General features: G+C 39.9%; 1 protein-coding gene across 1 annotated transcript in view; it reads right to left on the reverse strand.

The window, feature by feature from the left end:
• Positions 1–1,095: 1,095 nt before the first annotated feature.
• The window catches only part of ZCCHC2 (zinc finger CCHC-type containing 2), a 49,895-nt gene continuing 30,293 nt past the window's right edge, over positions 1,096–20,697 (reverse strand). Inside the window, exons 8-14 of the mRNA XM_080682998.1 lie at positions 20,324–20,381; positions 16,439–16,574; positions 15,253–15,317; positions 14,774–14,868; positions 9,701–9,829; positions 4,018–5,511; positions 1,096–3,114 (exon numbers count right to left, since the gene is read on the reverse strand). Of these exons, the coding sequence (XP_080539124.1) occupies positions 3,047–3,114; positions 4,018–5,511; positions 9,701–9,829; positions 14,774–14,868; positions 15,253–15,317; positions 16,439–16,574; positions 20,324–20,381 (2,045 nt within the window). The 3' untranslated portion in view covers positions 1,096–3,046. The remainder of the gene's footprint in view (positions 3,115–4,017; positions 5,512–9,700; positions 9,830–14,773; positions 14,869–15,252; positions 15,318–16,438; positions 16,575–20,323; positions 20,382–20,697) is intronic.

The raw sequence follows: 20,697 nt of genomic DNA on the forward strand, positions 1-20,697 counted from the left end.
CACACAAGATGGCTACCCCCATATGGTCAAAGATCCTGCCCCCATGTGGACAAAAGATGGCCACCACAAGATGGCCAGCAGGGGAGGGCAGTTGGGAGGGACCAGGCCTGCAAGGGAGGGCAGTTGTGGGTGATTAGGCCAGCAGGGGAGGGCAGTTAGGAGGGACCAGGCCTGCAAGGGAGGGCAGTTGTGGGCGATCAAGCCTGCAGGGGAGAGCAGTTAGGGGTGACCAGGCCGGCAGAGGAGGGAAGTTGAGGGTGACCAGGCCTGCAGGGAAGGGCAGTTGGGGGTGACCAGGCCTGCAGGGGAAGGCAGTTAGAGGAAAATAGGCTGGCAGGGGAGTAGTTAGGCATCAATCAGGCTGGCAGGGGAGTGGTTAGGGGTGATCAGGATGGCAGGCAGAAGCGCTTAGGGGCAATCAGGAAGGCAGGCAGGTAAGCAGTTGGGAGCCAGCAGTCCTGGATTGTGAGAGGGATGTCCGACTGCCCGTTATTTGGGATCGGGCCTAAACGGGCAGTCGGACATCCTTCAAGGGTCCCAGATTGGAGAGGGTGCAGGCTGGGCTGAGGGACACCACCCCCCTGTGCACGAATTTCGTGCACCAGGCCTCTAGTATCTTATAAATTATTAAATGTATAAAAACAGAATCGAGACTGGATTATAGAAGACATGACCAATGAAATATTCAGTACTGTACCAAGAGAGCTGCCAGGAAAACAAAATCAAATCAGTAAATTTGAGAAAGCAAATTAAGTCCTCTACACTCTCAGTGAGAAGGCCTGAGCCAGAGGCATAGCTCCAGGGTGACAAGGACCTGTCCTGGCCACCACACAGCACACAGTGCATGCTCAGCACAGAAGCGCAGTCTCTTCCTTTAGTGGTCACACAGGCAAACTACAGAGCCAGGCTGCTTGGGGGACACTGAAGAAAGTCCAGGTGTCAATAACTTTGGGATTCACTGCCCACATTGCAGGGAAATAGCGGGTTGATTCTTTAAAAAGAAAAAAAATTATGATGTATGATGTTCTCCTATCTTTCACTTTTACAAAATTTGTAATAAAGCACAATTCTTAAGCTGCTTTTCATTTTTTTATTGCTGTTAATTCAAGGGAAAAAGGTTGCATAAAATCCAATCTGTTCTAGAAATATAAGTGGCCTTTCCAGTACATAACATTTCAAATATCAAAGTATATGGTAAACATACAAATAAGGAGAAGGCAACACACCTCCTATGTACAGTACAGTATTTTAAATCATAAAATAAGCTCCATAAAGTACACCTGGCAAGTGATTCACAATGCGGTCCATACGTGGCTTATCAAAACTCTCGAACAACTCAACTGTAGCTTAACAATTAATTTAATAATGTGGTCCAAAAATACCCGGATCAAATAAAATATAATTAATCAAAATAATCTCCTTTACTCAAACTTTTTCTTCTTTTTAAATTAAAGCTTTCATCTACCCCTTCACACCCGTCCCTCCCCCCTTAATCCCCACCCCTGAAAGAAAGTTTCAAAATGTACATTGGTGCTATAAATAGAAACGCTATCTAGGAAGCACTGGATGAAGCTTCTTTTTCTTCAAGTTTTTCCTCTTGTCTAGCAATCTGTTAGGCTTCTGAACCAAGACCAGGTTCCTTGCTACGCACCAATGTTGCCTCGCACAACAAAAACCTTTTGTGTCTGCTCTGTCCTGAGGGACAGGAAGGACCCAAACCCCTTACCCCATGACCATACAGTGGCAGGTGCTCACTGCCGTTGAATGCAGCAGTCCACAAACACACCCAATCTCCCAGATAACCTCAGTGCACTTTAGGAAATCAAAATTACCTGGAAGCAGTTTAGTACAGAGATTGGCTTTTTAAAAAAAACCTTTTTTTTTTTAAACAGCAGCATTAAACTTAGTGACATGACACTGACATGATTAATACCATCTTAACACACTCAGAATTCAGTCTTTCACATTATAATCAAGCACAGTGGTAAACTGGTATAAAAGTGACTTTGCTACGAGAGACAGATTAGGAACAAATACCTGACTTTTGCAGAAATGCAGAGCTTCTGTTCAGACTGCAATAAACCACACACATTTCAACACAACGTAACACTGTAACAGTTGGTGTAGGAAAAGAAGAGATCTTCGCTCAGGTAGTGTCTCAACAGGACACAATGGTAGACTACAAGTAAAATAGGCTGTTGACTGCCATTGCCAACACACACACACAGAACAGCATTCACACTAGTTTGTTCACTTTATGTCTCTCTGAGCAACAGGCTACAAAAGTATGATGAAGTAAAAAGTTGTTTGTTTGTAAGAAAAAGCTCTTTGTCCACTTCATACATATTTTTTCAGTTTCATATGGTTTCACTTCTTCCACTTAATTTTTATTTGGAAAACAAGCGCTGCATATACATATTTATGTGGTGCTGTTTATTACAAGTATACTCCCTATTTGGGGAATTTGATTTCTCCCTTATGATGAAGGTGAAACAGTTTACCCTCAATTCATGTGCAGAGCAGTTTACAGAAGTGTGGGCCAATGCACTGGCCGCCCCAGGCAGCATACCAGTGGAACGCAGGGGTGGTGGGGAGAAAGATGTACTTTAGGATGAAAGTGAGAAAAGCTGGGGAAGAAGCAAAGTATCTTTTTTTCAAAACCATACGACTGTCACTAGTGTTGTAAAAAAAAAAAAAAGTTCAGATACAGTTTTAGAAATTCAGTAAACATTAACACACAGCAAGGATTCAGTGTCAAGAAAAAACCACGCATCCATTTTCCTTTTGATAGTTTGTTTGGATGTTTAACATGAATCATACAGATAAGCCTGTTGTTGAACCAGGAGACCAGAGGCTCAAAAGCAATGCATTCTTTTTTTGTTTTGGACATCAGTATAGGAGAAATGAAAAACCCCAACTGCGTAGACATCTCGGAAATGTACAGACAAAGAAACACAAACAAAATACCTTTCCTTTCCTCCCCTCCACACCCCACCATGACTCCCCACACTTCAGTGTGTTAGGTAGGAGGCAAGCTTTACTTGGTTCAGTCTGCAGAGTCCAACGTGTCATTAGAAGGGGGGAGGGGAGGTGCGTATCTCAGTCTGTAAGTGCCTAAAACGGGAAAGAGAACTGCTAAGTCACTGCTCACAACGCAACCCATTACAACCACTACAAGCTATCAAACGGGCATGCTCGGCAGAAGGCATCTTCTGCACTACTACGATTCCAAAATGGTAAGTAAAATGACTTTCTAAAAGTAATAAATGTTTGTGCTCTAAGTTCTACCTCAAGCTATCAAACTTCAGCTTCCTTTAAAAATGCCAAGTATATACTCCCAATTCAAGACTCTTTTACTGGGTGATGTCTGGCAAAATGACAAAAGCCAAATGCAAGTGATAGGTTTGAGGTGTATATGGAATTTGCATCTTACTCATACTTACTTAAGAACATTTTCTTAGTTTTTTGGTGGTAATAATATTCAATTTAGTTCAAATTCCCTTACTCCCAAACCAGTGCTTAAAATATTTTATTCCTTAAAATGCAATAGCATTTTATTTAAAACACCTACTGGGTAGGAAAAGAGCATGGGCAATACACTGAGCACGGGCCGGCTAGCTATGCAGCTACACTAAAATAACAACTAAAAATTTTACATGGCAGATGACTCTATTTTGTCCTGGTTTTTTAATATTTAAAAATTTGCTTACTTTATGAAAGAGGATTGTAGTTTTAAAAAAAGTGCTGCAAACCAGAGATTTGACATTCTATTGGCAAATTCCCGTTATAGTCTTTAAAAAGTGCCTTTCTGGTTTCTTCCTTGCTTGGGCACTGAGCTGCTCTGAACTTCCTGGTGCTGTATGACCTGGGTCTACACTAGACTCTGCTGTCTGCACTTTACAACTCATCACATCCGTAAACACACACACAATGACTTTCAACAGGATCCCCGTGACCAGTAAGGTGGGGAGACAGGGGCACACTAAAAGCAAGTCCTCTGGGAGCTCTCATGATTACCTTGTTGACTGGCCTCCATGGACGACTGCTTACACTCCTGTGCAAAGTGTCCGCTTACACCACAGTTGTAACATGAAACACTCCCATTCTTCTTGGGCCCTGAACCACTCGTGTTGGCAACTACAGTGGGTGCTGCATATACAGGATAGTATCTCCCAAATCCTGCCACCTGCTGCAGGCCATAGCTGGCTTGGTTCCCCATGACGGGGTCATGCACCAGTCCATTTGCATATGGTGTCGGAGGCAGAAAGAAAGGAAGTTGGTTTCCATTGCTCTGATGTGCTTGGTTGAGGTAGCTGCCATTGCAGAGGGATGGCAGAGGGAAGAATGGGAGTCGGTACACAGGTCCTGGCATTGGGTTAGGATAATAGTAACTATTTAGCTGAAGGTTTCCATTGGTCCCACAGCTGCACCTTCGCCCACAAGAACCACAAGGACCTGAGCCCACCTGCTGTGGCGGCAACACTGTCCCATTAGCGTTCGTGTTTCCCACAGCACTGATGTAAGAGGTGCTGTCGCTCTGTGCAGTACTGTGTGTCAGAGCAGGGCTCGGGCTGGGGGCGGGGCCTGGGGTGTGGGTAGGAACTGCAGGAGGGACCGCTGACTGAGCCTGACTCATGCCGGCTCCCGCGGACTGGGTGGAGGTGGACGCTGTGCTGAGCACACTGGAATTCTGGCTGGGTAACACACTGGCAGCGAGGGGAGAGCCTGGGAGGGTGTAGGGAGCTGGTGGCTGTGCAGCTGAGAGGCCAGCTGCTGAAAGAACTACCTTCACATTGGTAGGCTGAGGGACTGTCCCTGTGTTTCCCTCAATTTGAGGCACCATTTGATTGAGTCCTACCACTTGGGATGCAGATTTGGTGATGGGGTCCGTGGCAGCACCAAGAGATCCTGGGAAACTGCCCGGGTTATGGACAGGAATGAAGGCCGTGTTTGGTGATCCGATGCTCAGACTCCCAGCTGGCTGCTGAGGAACATTCAGCGGGCAGCTCTCGGAAGATCCCTGTGGCGGCGGCGGCAGCTTCAGCCTCTGAATCGTTAGGTGCAAAGCAGGAGTACTGCTATGAGGAAGGAAGGCTGATGGAAGAGGCAGAGGGGAAGCCAGCAGTTCCAGGTGCTTTTCTGATTCGCCAGCAGCAGCTGCCGGTCCTAATAGCCCAACAGGGGTCGCACTGGTGGACTCCCTAATTGCAGAAATAGCAACAGGACTCGGAACAAGCATGCCTATTGCTTTGCCGTCAGCAGATTTGGGGGGAGGAACGACAACTTCAGACTTCTGGGCAACATGGTGCATGACACAGTGTAAAGTTGGCATGAAAGAAATATGCTGATACTTGGGCGAGTTTAAGGGATCGTCTAAAAGGTTTCCGTTGTCGTTTCCTAAGGAAGCCATTTCCACAGGTGGCTGGACAGGGACAGCCTGGTTGACAGAGCTGTAAGTTGTAAACCTGGTTGCCAATGGATTCCCAGAATCGTCAGAATTGCTGTCTGTGTCTGAGGGAAACAAATAGAAATACATGTTAACACAAATGTTAACTCCCATCTCTCTTGCTGGAAACAAATTTTCAATCCACCTAAAATGAACTTTGAAGTTTGGAACTGGAGGAAACGTGTCCCCTAAGCTTCCTAACAGCCAAACTGACCCTCTTTTAATTTCTGGCTTTCTACAGACTTTATTTAAAAAATATAGAGATTAAAAAAAATAGAGATTCTGGAAAATGTGGAGACAACAGAAAGATCAGTGGCTACCATGGGTGGAAGGTGGGGAGAGATGACTAGGAGGAACACGGATTTTTAGACAGTGAAACACTCTGTGATATTGTAATGATAGACCATGTCATTAATCATTTATCCAAAGCCATTGAAAGTATGCCATCAAGAGTGAACTCTCAGCCCTGGCCGGTGTTGCTCAGTGGATAGAGCATCGGCCCGAACACTGGAGAGTCATGGGCTCAATCCCCTGCCCTGGTGGGTGAGTGTGCAGGAGGCAACCAATCAATGTGTTTCTCTCACATCAATGTTTCTCCCCGCTTCCTCTCTCTCTTAAAAAAAAAAAAAAAAAAACAATGGAAAAAATATCCTCTGTTGAGGATTAACAACAACAACAACAAAAGTGAACTCTCAGGGAAACTATGGACTTTGGGTGATAACACTGTTCAATGTAGGTTCATTCTTGGTAAAAATAAACAAACTATTCTAGTGAGTTATGTTGAAAATAGGGGAGGTTATTCATGTGTGGTAGGAACGGGGTAGATGGGAATTCTCTGTACTTTCCTCTCAATTTTATTGTAAATCTAAAACTGCTCTACAAAAATAATGTCTTTAATAATAATAAAAAAATCAACGGATAAAGTAACAAAAGGTTAATTGGAGGCTGAATGACGCACAGTGTAAAATACAGAGATTTATTTAATATCACCTTATTACTGAGAAAAGAATTAGATATTTTTTACTTTAATCAATTTTAGGCAATTCACCTGATTTATATTCTGTACTGCCAAACCCAAAGTCTTCCTATCTGTCTCACATAAATAATACCATTTAAAGGAGCCCAATTAAGACTGTATTTAACTCAACTATCTAGAGGTCGGGACTATAAGAGTTTTTTTCAGAATGCAATACATATTCTTATTTCAGTGGGGTAAAGAAAATTTAAAGCTTTTATTAGCGTCATAAAACAAATGTGCTAGAACACAGGAAACAGGGCAGGCACGAGAGCACTGCCTCTTCCTGAGAGCAAAACGACATAGGCAGAGACAAAATTAAACTGCACTGGTTTTTATTACTGTATCACACTTATGCTTGCATACAGAAATAACTTCAATCCAGACTTCTCCTGGATTTCCTGGCTTTTGGTATAAAGATGGCAAAACATAAAATCTAATTCACAATGTTTAAATATCATAAAGCCAGATACTACAATAATATGTACAGAGACCATGCAATTAACATCTCTCTGCTAATATATAAGCAGAACTGTAATACTTAAATGTTTTTATTTATTAAGACCAAAACTAGTTATATTGAGCTAGGATGTTAAAAATGTTTTTAAACAATACACTACAAACAAATCATTCAAGTCTTCCTGGAAAATGGTTAAACAGAACCTACTCAGTGACAGAACATCATGGTGTTGTTAATTCAACTATTATAATTTACATCAGAGGGAAGAGATTCAATTTATGAGTAAATGGTTCTAACATAAACTCCCCTTAATAACTGAAGTGTTTATTGCTAAACTTTACAAAACAAAATGTATCCAAAAATTAGTAACTTATTTAGGGCATTATATCTAGATCTGTACCATCATTATGAGTACAGAGTTAAAGAAACATTTAAGTCCAAAAAAAAAGAGCTGTAACATTTTTCAGATGGTCAATTAAATTTCTATATAAACTGTTTTTTTTTCAAATTTTAAGAGAAAATTTATTTAGGAAGTTACAGAGGTAGTAGAAGTGAGCCAGCTGGGCTGTATAGGCTTAGGAAACAAGTTACAGAAGCAAAATGAGGACGGTGCTTGGAGTTTAGGAGAGGGCAAGGCAAAGGTGATGTGCCTGTGGGAAGAAGTGGAGGACTGGAAGGCCTGGGCATGCTCCCAAAAGAGAGCATCTAAATCTTAAGCCACAGCAAATGGACCCATGATTTAAGTGGTCCTAAAATGATTTTCTGGGCATTGTAAGGGCTCATCTAGCTGTGGAGAGATAGGTCTCATCCTTTTTTGTGTGTTGACTTTAAAAAGTACAAAGTCTCAAAACAATACCCCATTAGAAACAATAAGAACAACAAAGCCACATGCTTTTCAAAGAAACCTTTTCATGCCCTTAAAATCAAAGCTTTTTAAAAAATAAATCGTAGTGGATATTCACACCCTGCGGGTTTAGAGAGTCCCATAAGTTTTCATTTAGAGAAGGCTCATTTAGTCACTGATAACTGAGCCTATCCAAAAAAAGGCAAGTTCCTCTATACAGGCCACCAACTCACCCTAAAAGTTGACAAAAAAGGGATGCTGTAAAGTAACCCAAGGGTACAGATGTACTCGCAGATCAGAAATGCAGTGTTGCTGTAGACTGTTGGAATTGGGGATAGAGTCACTGCATGCGACACTTGGTATGACTTGAAAATAATTGCAAAATAAAGAGTGGCTAAATGTGAGACAGCAGCACAACTGCCACCATTTCTTAGACAAGACCTGACACTGTAACACAGAAGCTAGGGTCTCAGCTGTGGTCTGCTTAGGAGAAGCCACATGTGGTTTAAATGCTGTGTTCCAAGGGTCTCCAGAGATCTTGAAGTGACCAAGAGAAATAATTTACTACTGCCCACCAGCACAGGAAACCTGATAACCAAGATGTCACCAATCAGATATCGTCACCATGTGTAAAAAATGACATCCTCATTCAAATTATACATTTTTGAGATCTCACTTCTAGAGCAGAGTAGGGACTTCTGATACTCCACTCCTTAAAAGCAACAAGAATGCTGGCAAAAACTGTCAAAATCAAATTTTTCAGAACTCTGGAGATTAACAACTTGCAGCAGTCAGAGGAGTATTTATTCAAGAAAAACAGTTGAATCTTAAGAACTGTGGTATTTTACCTGGCCTAATTCTATCTTACTTTCTCCAGCTCTGAAGTAGCTTTGTAACTATCAGTCTTACAACTACAGTAGTTATGAAAACCAGCAGCCTAGCAGCCACAAGCAGCCTAGCAGCCACAAGCCTCTCTAAGAGGCAGGCCCAAAGGAATGTCATTATCTGACTGTTTGGCAGCTTCAGTTCACTCTATGTTAACAGTCCTTTACTTACAGGCATTGGTCACAATCAATCAGCAGCAACTATTTAACAACTTGGCTGCCTAGGCAGCGTTACCAGTTAGGGCTAACAAAAGGGAAAACTTAAGAAGAAACACTGGAGAATGAGATGTCCATAGGGAGCTTTGAAAAGCTTCTGATATATACTTAGGAATCTAGAAGGTCACACTCATTGTCTAGGGCTGTATGCTTGCCCAGGAAATACCTAAGAAGGCTTTCACTTTTGGCAGTATTTGAGCCTCTGTTTAAGGAGGAATTGAAGATATAATACTTTCAAAAAACAAATACAAAAATGGCAGAGTGTAAATCATAACTTATCAATGACAGTAAATTTAAATAGATTAAGCACTTGAAATGACAAAGGTAGGCAGAATGGCTAAAAAATCATAATCCAATTATATGCTGTCTATTAGAGACACACTTTAGGTTTAAAGTAAAAGGATGGAAAAAGAGGTACCCTACAAACAATACCCAAAAGAGCTAAAGTGGCTATCTTACTATCAGATAAAAATTAAGAAAAAATTGTTATAGGGACAAAGGATATTTTATAATGATAAAAGCATCAATTCACCAGGAAGACATTAAAATTATAAATATATGTGCATCCAATAACATATAAGTTTTTATTCTACACTAACTGTACATTTTGTTATGACCGTCTTCTTTCTTTTTTAATTTCGTATGTAGTGAAATGTTAAAAAAAAAAAACATTGCCAGGACCTGCTAAGTCAATGGTCTATACACTCTTTATACCAATTAAATTAAAAATCAATAACGATATTTATGAGAACATAAAATTACTTATGTATGACTGATTTTAAGAGACAACACGTATTACCCTCCACTACCCCCATGTTCACTCCAAAGAGCAAACCTCTGTCTTTTTCTTCTTCACTTTCAAAACTCTCTCTTCCATCATGTCGTGGGCTAGAGGGAGAACTGTAACTCTCTGAAGATGTTTCTCCACATGTGTCATGTCCAGATCCAATGTCCAAATTCGCATCTAAAAATAATAATTCTATTTTTAAAAATCATGTTAAGTAGTTAAATTAAATTCTGAATTGAACCAGTAGAAATAAGTTACATCTGTAATTTTTTGTTTTTGTTTCAGTTTTCCTACAATTACCTAAAAAGCTGGTATCTGACTTAGGTAAAAATTCACTATTAAATCACAATTTTAATTGAAAATAATTTATAAATACATTCTTAAAACAACAGAGGCAGAGGAAAATGTCAATTATTATTGACTTTTAAAAAAATCAGAGTTAAGGTTCTTTGTAGGGTTCTGTCCAATAACATCAGCATACTGGACCATTTTCGAAGTCTAGATATTTTAACTTCTCAGAACTTGTTGGACATTCATTCTTTAAAAAACCTCAAGAATAGAACTGACTGCCAAAAAGGCCCATTCAGTTAAAATTACTATGCCGGAGTATTCAAAAGGAGTAAAATCCTATCTAGTAGACTGAGTAGCTCTTTTGAGTTCTGCCTAGAAGCCAAGGTGACACAGAGGCAGTGTTGGGGGTGAAGTGCAAAACCTGTCATGATCAATTAGTTACATCTCTTTTGAGTACAGAGGCGAGATTATTGGTATACCTAGTATTGGACATCCCCGCACTATCCCTAATTTAGGGTATTGTCCTATTCATTTCTGTAAATATAGTTTCTACCTTGCAACAGCATTCAACTTGCTTAGTGAATAGTTTAGTGCATAAATCCCCATAAGAGGGATTTCAGAGGGATCTTTTAGAACTATAGATGAGTGAATTATTTCGATGGCAACTTGGTAAAACCAATGAAAGGTAATAACTATTAATCACTTGGACAAAATATGTGTTAGAGGAAAGATATGGTTTGTGATGACCAAGTTAGTTGACTAAGCTGTGCCTTTTGAAGGGAGTAAATTTGCAGCTATTGTTAAAAGATGACCTAGCCTAGCCCAGCTACAATAGCGAATACAGAATAACAAATATAATCATTAAATATTGCTGATTCCTTTTGAGTAATAAAATGCCAAACTACCATGGGAAAACTGAACAAAATCTCATGAGGCTCTAAGTGGCTGAGGAGTTATTGGGCAAGTAATGATTTTACAGAAAAGTAACCTGGAGTATACTTATCCTATAAAATAAAAGGCTAATATGCAAATCGACCGAACAGCAGAATGACCGGTCGCTATGACGCGCACTGACCACCAGGGGGCAGACGCTCAACACAGGAGCTGCCCCCTGGTGGTCAGTGCGCTCCCACTGGCGGAGCGCCGCTCAGCCAGAAGCCGGGCTCAAGTCGAGCACAGCAGATGCAGGTGGACATCCCCCAAGGGGCCCCAGACTGCGAGAGGGCACAGGCCGGGCTGAAGGCCGCTCCCCCCCCCCCACCTCAGTGCACAAAATGTTGTGCACCGGGCCTCTAGTGTACAATAATAGGTTTTGAATTACCAGTCACGGTGTGACCAAGGGATGCACATCAACACCAATGGCTACCTGGAGACAAACTTATGTGCCATAATGGCTAAAACCTGGCATTAAATTGGGCAAACAAAATTGAAGCCTCTAAAACAGTGGCACATATGGAAATTCTGCATATAAATATTTCAACCAGCATATAACAAAATTAACAATTTAAGGATTAAGAGCATCAAAGAGTCAACCTGATAGTCTCAAACCAAAAATGACAGGCTAAAGAAGAAACCAGTGGGTCAGGTGAGCTGAAATTTGCTCACTAAAACTCAGACAGTGAAACTACAGAATGTGTATGCGTGTGTGCTTTTAAAGCAGCTATTTCTCAAAATGACACAATTTTAAAAATTATTTTCTTTAGATTATATAGCTAGTAAACATTCAAATCACCAAATTATCACATATTAATTTGTAGTTTTCAAATAACTAAATACATAAATCTAAATCTACACTAAACATTATTTTCTCTTTTTGATCATCTCAAAGGTACTTAGGAATTGTGCAGTCTTTGGAATTTTTATGAGAAATTATGTGATACCCTAGAGTCAGAAGGTGTGAAGGTGAGGATATGCCAAAGGATATTCCACAAATTGCCCTTATAAACAGAGATATAAACTTCTTTATTTGTTATGATGTCTCACAGGGTAAAAGATCATGCAAGAAGACAAAAAGCAAAAACTTACATTAGCCACTATTCTAACAATAAAAATCCTGGTTATTAGTATATATGAACAAACAGAAATTACACTTAACTGTTTAGGTACATCAGACCACAATTAAAGAAAGTCAGAGACATTTAAATCACTAAAGCCTTTTAAAAGAAATTGAGAAGTCAACCACCTCATTCTCCCCAAGCTTTTTGGTGCCACAATCAGCAACAGAAGAGCGGGGTGGAAGAAACACGGGTGATACACTGGAACAGAGTTCTTAATAGTGTAGACAAGGTAAACCATACATCTCTTCAGCAGAGAGAGTTAACGCATGAAGTTTTAAAGCAAAAACAATGTAAAGAATACTGATGATGACCAGCACTGAGAGCTTTTGGAGAGGCAGCAACATGGAGGGGGACTGTGAGGGGTTATTTTGTTCCTTTTTGTACCTTTAGAATTTCAAACTACATGAATGTATTATTACTCAAAATAGAAGTTAAAATTTTAAATTAAAAACAAATAATACTGCCCTGGCCGTTGTGGCTCAGTAGATAGAGCGTCGGCCTGTGGACTGAAGGGTCCCAGGTTCGATTCCGGTCAAGGGCATGTACCTTGGTTGCGGGCACATCCCCAGTAGGGGGTGTGCAGGAGGCAGCTGGTCGATGTTTCTCTCTCATCGATGTTTCTCACTCTCTATCCCTCTCCCTTCCTCTCTGTAAAAAATCAATAAAATATATATTTAAAAACAAACAAACAAACAAATAATACTTATCTTAAACTAGACTGAATTATTTAAAGATCTGAACAACATACAAATCAGAAGGGCCCAATATTCTCAGTTTCAATCTAGTATCCACATTTTATGATATGCATGATTGTTCCATAAAAAAAGAAATCAAAATATATCGTGAGTTTACTGAATGCTTTAGGTAATTCCTTGATACCTTAATATTTTAAGGAGAAATAACAGAATTTTTCTTAAGTTGGAGACAACAAACATCTGAGCTACATTTGACATCAATGAGACAAGTTGTACAAAGTATATTTTATTTATAATCATGCTCTATAACTAAGTATATATGAATCAGTGACATATATATACAAGATAAAACAGACAAAATAAGGTTTATCTTAAACATTCTGAAGTTGTACTTTCATAATATTTGAAAACAGAGAAAGAAATTGGAACTTGAGATATTATTAAAAAGTTCTTAATAAACTTTATAGCATATGTGTTCTTTTCACTTAGACTAGTGAAAAGGAACTAAATTATTGAACACCTATGTACTCGGTGCTAGCTAAATTCTTTCTCAATTTTTTTACAATCTGGTGAAGTAGGCATTATTCCTGTTTTACAAATGAGAAAACTAAGGCTTCAGAGAGGCCACACATTTAAGAAACCGGTGGAGTACAAGATTCAAACGCATATCTGTCCGAGATTAAAATCCACACATTTCTCCTCTGAAAATATGAAGCTAAAAAGGAGAGGTGTCACAAACTTCTTTGGTGAGCACCAGTTCCCAAATTATGTGAGAGATAAGAGAGAGTGATCTTGTGAGGGTGGTATATATAAGGTGGGGCAAAACTAGGTTTACAGTTGTAAGACTGTAAAACACAGTTTTTCTTGTATTATTTACTTATTATTTTTCCATACAAACAACTGTAAACCTCCTTTTGCCCACCCCGGTATTTGACAAGTGTTTCAACTGGATAATGAACTGATTTATTGTATATGCTTTAGAAGACAATATGGTGGCAGTGTAGAAAAAAAAACGTGAAGGAGGCAAGGACAGACAGGGAGACCTGGCAAAAGCTATTTCCAATCATCCATTGGCAGAGAGACCTTTTGTCTTATTTCAGCTTTTTCCTCCCCCTTTTAGCTGCCATCACCACAGGAAACATCAAAATGTTAAAACATACTCCTAAACAACATGGTTTTTTTTTTTCCATGCTATTTCCCCCCCACAAAGACAGCTCAGTTAATTCATTCAATGAGTTGGTCCGATGATTTTATAGTCAAGATTAACCACATTTCCTTTATTCAATCTCTCTAAACAAATATCTAGTTAAAAAACACTCCATTAAAAATATTCTGGTTATTTATGTTGCATCACACCTTAACGTAGTAACATTTGAATAACACCTCAATTTTAAATCCTTATTTGTGCGATCAGTCCAGTATTAGGTACACAAATGCACAAAACATTCTCCTAGTAGTCTGTGGGCTTGTATTCTTTTTTATCTTTACTATTAATAGTAAAGGTCAACTGACACAGAAAAGTTATCAATGAACCATCTCTCAGTCAAATGAACACATAACCTCTCACCTAAAAATAAAGGGATCTTAAAATAACAGTGGGTAAAGGAAAACCACACAAATCTAGTACAACAAGAGTATAAGGGTCTGAATTCCTCTAAAGTACCATAAAACTCTATAGGACAGTCATTAAACATGAAAAAGTGATCAGATTCTAAAAATGACTTTCTATAAGAATGGGTCCCAGTTGCCAGGAGAGTGAGAAAGGCCTGCCAGGTCTCTTGGACCTCTCCTCTGGAGCAGGGACCAGCTTGAGACGGTAACAGGCGAGGAGGCTGCTGGCAGCAGAGGAGAGAAGAGCTGGGTCAGCAGAACTGTAGTAAACTCCATGGCCGAGTCATATTTCCTACATTAATGCCATTAATTAATACTTCAGAACTGTTTAATTCAGACACTGCTATTCACATCAACACAGGATAAAAGCATGTCAGGATTTAACATAACAGCTCAATTCCTACTACAGAAGATATACTAAAAACATTTCGGCGATGGGTATTTGAAATAAGTACAAACATTCTTACCTTTCACAGAACCACCCTGGGCATGCTGAGGTGTGGAGAGTCTAATACCATTTATTCTACTATTCAATCTGTTGTCAGTTTTCTTAATTTTCTCTCTAAACCGAAAGTATACAAGTTACCAACATTTTTATAAGGTTCTGCAGAGAACACATTAAGTACAGTAGTATTACTAAAATTCCCCTCATTTTTATAATTAAAACTTTTTTTAGTAAGGTATACTCTAAAAGCAAGATTTGATGTACAGTTCTGACAGTTTTGCCCCTCCAAACTGAATATAATATTTGACAAGAGCTTTATTTTTATCACTTGAATATGTTGATTATTCTGCACTAAAAAATAAAGCCCAGAGGTAAAAATATAAAGAAAACAAATGGAAAAATACTACTTATACTACATAAATTAAATGTGCCCATAATCAAATGCTATATGTTGCCCTTTCTTACCAATTTCTATTACTGGAGACATTAAATTAAACCTACTTTTCTACTTGTGGCTTTCCTTTCTTCTTATTTATTGAAGATAAGCTTCGTTTTTCACTTGAATGCTAGTGGAGAGAATAGAAAGAAATCAGACTAAAGTTAATGCCTCACTTTGGAAGGTATCCTCTTATTCTGCTATCAAGATTAAAATGATATATTCCCAGTTGTATATTCTAATAGATTTTCATTTTCAACTTATTTTTGAAGTTATCTACCAGAACCACTAAGATTTTTATAAACCCTGACAAATACTTAATATTGTTAATCATGAGAAGAAAAATATCTATTTAATATTTTGCTTTTAAAATGGACTTGAATTTTTTTCTGACTACATAAAACACAATCAAGTGACTGTACTTGCTATAGGTTTACTTAGTATTTTCTTAAAGTTCAGGTTGGTAAAACTGCGATACACGACTTTGTCAACTCTAACAAGAAAAGGTGTGCAGGTGCTGAAGTGGAGGCAGAACAAGTTGAAATGATATACTCTGAAAACAGGCCATTAAGTAAGTATGATTAAGATAACATACACTTTCTCAAAATATGCTTTAATGCTTTAGTTCATAAACATTCCAGTAAAGGTTAACATTTGGATCTGAGTATTGTCCAGAAATGAAAATTGGGTTAACAAATCTATTCTTTAGAGAGAAAGTGGTTCTCTCCATGACTGCACCAGCAAGTACTCTCCCTGCACCTGGGGTGCCATATTACCTGAACACATTTGAGAGCACTGTGCTTTCTGATCCCACCATACCCTAAGGGAGCGAGTATGTTCTCATTACACTCAGGAGGGCCAGCAACTGGCCCAACTACTCATGAAGGAAGGTCAGCTTCAAAATTCACATCACCAGTAGCAATATAGTGACAGAAATGTGAATTAATTCTTTCAAAAGCAAAAAATGGCATAACAATTTAATGTATCCCTAGTTAGAATTAATATTTTAGGCATCATATTAAAATGTACTAATTTTTTTAGCAATAAAAGTAATCTAAATAAACTTTTTCAGGTCTCAGAAGAGCTTAGATCATATAAACCAATTAAATTTGAAGTCTAACACAAACATCCCTTCAGTCATTCTTACCAGATATACTCTCTGACATAATAATGCTTATAGAACTCGATTCTTACTGAGTAGCAATGCTTTAACCATATGGCATGAAGACAAAACAAAGCCCCCATAAGTACCTGGTCAGTTAAGGCCGCACAGTGCTCCGGGTGCTGAATGGGGGTGCAGCTTTGGCTCCTCCAGTCCACAATGCCATTCTCTTCAGAATACTGCACAGACAGCCCATCCAATGGAGAACAACTTGTACCAACGGTGCTATCAAAAAGAAAGTTTATACAAGTATGAATATCTGTTCTCAATAATCTAACCTACTGTATCATACAATGAGAAAGCTATAGTAACCCTTTCTTTACTATATACAGAATACACCATGGAAACAAGTATACTATGAGAATAAACCAGTATACAGCTATCTTACCTATCCTATCAATAAAAGAGTAATATGCAAATTGACCGTACCTCCGCCACACCCACAAGCCACGCCCACCAGCTAATCATGAGCGAGTAGGCAAATTAACCCAACCAAGATGGCTGCGGCCACGGAGCGAGCAGGAGGCTTGGGTTTCCCCGGCAATGGAGGAAGCCAAGCTTTCTGCACACCCTGGCGGGCTCAGGCCTCCACTCAAGGAAACAAAGTTTCAATTATAGAACATAAATAAATCCCAGATCCCAGGGCCTCCGCTTGGGTCGCCGGGGGGCGTGGCCGGCCTGCAAACCACCAAAGGCCCCTCGCTCAGGCTGTCCCATGGGAACCCCCACCCTGATCTGGGACACCCTTCAGGGCAAACCAGCTGGCCCCCACCTGTACACCAGGTCTCTATGCCAGTGGTCGGCAAACTGCGGCTCGCGAGCCACATGCGGCTTGCAAGCCACAGTTTGCCACTCTGTTGACTAATGAGTTTGCCGACCACTGCTCTATCCTATCTAAGAGTAATATGCAAATTGACCATCACTCCAACACACAAGATGGCTGCCCCATGTGGTCAAAGATGGCTGCCCCCATGTGGACAAAAGATGGCCACCACAAGATGGCCAGCAGGGGAGGGCAGTTGGGAGGGACCAGGCCTGCAAGGGAGGGCAGTTGTGGGCGATCAGGCCAGCAGGGGAGGGCAGTTGGGAGGGATCAGGCCTGCAAGGGAGAACAGTTGGGGGTGATCAAGCCCGCAGGGGAGGGCAGTTAGGGGTGACCAGGCCGGCAGAGGAGGGAAGTTGGGGGCAACCGGGCCTGCAGGGAAGGGCAGTTGGGGGGGACCCAGGCCTGCAGGGAGAGCAGTTAGGGGCAAACAGGCTGGCAGGGGAGCAGTTAGGCATCAATCAGGCTGGCAGCAGAGTGGTTAGGGGGTGATCAGGCTGGCAGGCAGAAGCGGTCAGGGGCAATCAGGAAGGCAGGCAGGTGAGCAGTTGGGAGCCAGCAGTCCTGGATTGTGAGAGGGATGTCCGACTGCCCGTTTAGGCCCGATCCTAGTGGGATCGGGCCTAAACGGGCAGTCGGATATCCCTCAAGGGGTCCCAGATTGGAGAGGGTGCAGGCTGGGCTGAGGGACATCCCCCCCATGCACAAATTTCATGCACCGGGTCTCTAGTTTAATAATAAACCCCTGCCTCTAAGGAGATTAATAACAGTTGTGTATTGTCTTTAGACTCTGTGCAATGGCCATCCTGCACCACTTATAGTTGGGGTGTACCCCAATCTTGAGAGAATCACCAAGTACTACATACATCTAAGGCATGAGAAGGGACAGGATAATGTGACTGAAAAGGAACAGACAATAGAAACAGACACAAAGAGAATCCAGAATGAAGTTACTGTGGGGTGGATTTTTAAACAATAGTGTTTAACAGGATCAATGATTACAAGAATACTGGGAAATATAAAAAAGAACCAGCCCAGCCAGCATGGCTTGGTGGCTGAGTGTTGACCTATGGGGCCAGGAGGTCAGGGTTCGATTCCCGGTCAGGGCACATGCCCAGGTTGCGGGCTCAGTCCCCAGTGTGGGGTGTGCAGGAGGCAGCTGATCCATGGTCCTCTCTCATCATTGATGTTTCCATCTCTCCCTCTCCCTTCCTCTCTGAAGTCAATAAAAATATATTAAAAAGAAAGAACCAAATTTAAATTCTAGAACTGTAAAATGAAATAAATTTAAGAAATTAATGGATAGATAGATGAAAAAAATCAGTTTAGAGGAAATATGGTCAGAAGAAAATAGACTGGAGCACTAAGAGGAAAAAAATATGGAAAATGCAAAAAAAGTTTAAGAGACGTGAGACATGATGAAGAGTCTAACATAGGTACTCCAAGTCTTACAAGAGGGAGGAAGAGAATAGGGCAGAAGTAATATCTGAAGGGATAATGGCTCGGACTTCTCTAAAACCAAAATGTATCAAGCTTCGGACTCAAGAAGCAGCATTCATTCAAAGAAAGCTACAAACATATTGTAGGAAAACTACTGAAAACCAGACAATGAGAAAAATCTAAAAAGAGCTTGAAAATGCACACTAACTTCCAAAGAGCAACTATAAGATTAAACAATGGATGCCAGCTGTCTTAAATTTGAGTTTCCCCTACAAAAAAATTTGGAACGTCATAGTTAATCTGGGGGGTGATCCCAGGAAACAGGATCAAGGAATGGGTGAATGAAGTAGGAGAGGAAGAAAAACCAATGTGAGGGGTCCACTACTGAGGGTGCCACTATAAGCAACAGCAGCTTAAACCAGCTGTGACCTCTCAGAGTTATCTATCCAAAGGACAGGAAGCTGGAGCTCCCCAATCAGTTGAGAACTGATCCTGCCCCCCAGGCAAATTAACTTGTACCTCTTGAGGGCCAAGCAAGGCCCAAAGAATCTGCAAAAGCCCTGAGGCAGAAGGTGGAAACTTGTGGTATGGGCTTGTGGTGGGACAATAGTAATGTGAGTGGAGTCAGAAATAATATAAATGACTGATTTTATGTAATTTGCAGAAGAAATCAGAGCTGGGCTGAGGAGATATGATGTAAGGGACCAAAGGCATTAGACTGGAAGACAGTAAAACTAAAGGTATACCTCAGAGATATTGTTGGTTCCAGACCACAGCCATAAAGCAAGTATCACAATAAAACAAGTCACACAAATTTTTTGGTTCCCCAGTGCATATAAAAGTTATGTTTACAATATATTGTAGTCTATTATGTGTGCAATAAATAGCATTATGTATAAAAACACAATGTACATCCTTAATTAAAAAATACTTTATTGTTAAAAAATGCTAATCACCATCTGAGCCTTCAGCAAGCTAAAATCTTTATGCTGGTGGAGGGTCTTACCTTCAATTTGTACATGACACAATATCTGTGAAGTGCAATAAAATGAGGTATGCCTGTAGAGTTTCAAAGTGCTAACAGAAAATAATTGCCAACCTAGAATTTTATACCCAGGGAAAATGTACATCAAAAATAAAGGCAAAATAAATATATTTTACAGATGAAAACAAAGTGAGTTCATCACTGGCAGATATGATTATAGGAAATAACTCAAGGTTTCTTCAGTTAGATGGAAAACAAACATTGATGGGTAACCAGACACACAGGAAGGAATGAAGAACAATAGAATGGTCAATGCTAAATTAATAAAAAAATGTTTCATGAGGTTTAAAATATAGACAGAATTAAAATACATGACTGCTATAGTTTGTAAGATGGGAGAAGATAAGTGAAGTAACTGGAGATCTTCACATGGTATGTGGTACAAGTACAACAAATATCACATCTTTATAAGTTAAAGATGTACAATATAATCTCCAGGATAACCAACCACTAGAATAATCAAAAAACAATGTATAATGATCAAGGCTAATAAAGTAAAAAGAATTTTTAAAAAAGGAGGAAAGGAGAAAACAGAAAATATATAACAAATAACAAGCAAAGAATAACATGGTAGAATTATAGCCAACTATTTATCAGTAATTAAAGTAAACGAGATACTGATTTAAAATGCACAGACATCTCTCCTTTTAGGAATTAGATACTTACTTCACTGTGGGACTCTTCCCAGTGTGTTTCTTATGGATTATGGTGTGCTGTAATACATCTAGAGTGGAGGAAAGAAAATTTGTTATACTAAAGGCTTCTGCAAAACTCCAACAGGATTATGCAACTATTTTATGTGACTATTAACATTGTCGACAGACCTTGCAGAGTGCTTTTCAGAGAAAATTCCTTAAAGAATAAATTCTTCAAAAGATACAATAAATGACTGAATTTCCTTAACTATCCTCCAAAACTAGTAACGTTACTAGGAGCATGCCACTGCAAAACTATAACATTCAATTTTAAGCTCCTTTTTTTAAACAAAAAAGTGAAGTGCCTCAAATATTAAAAATATACATCTATTAATATAACACACC

This window comes from Plecotus auritus (assembly GCF_963455305.1).
Source record: "Plecotus auritus genome assembly, chromosome: 8".
Taxonomy (NCBI): domain Eukaryota; kingdom Metazoa; phylum Chordata; class Mammalia; order Chiroptera; family Vespertilionidae; genus Plecotus; species Plecotus auritus.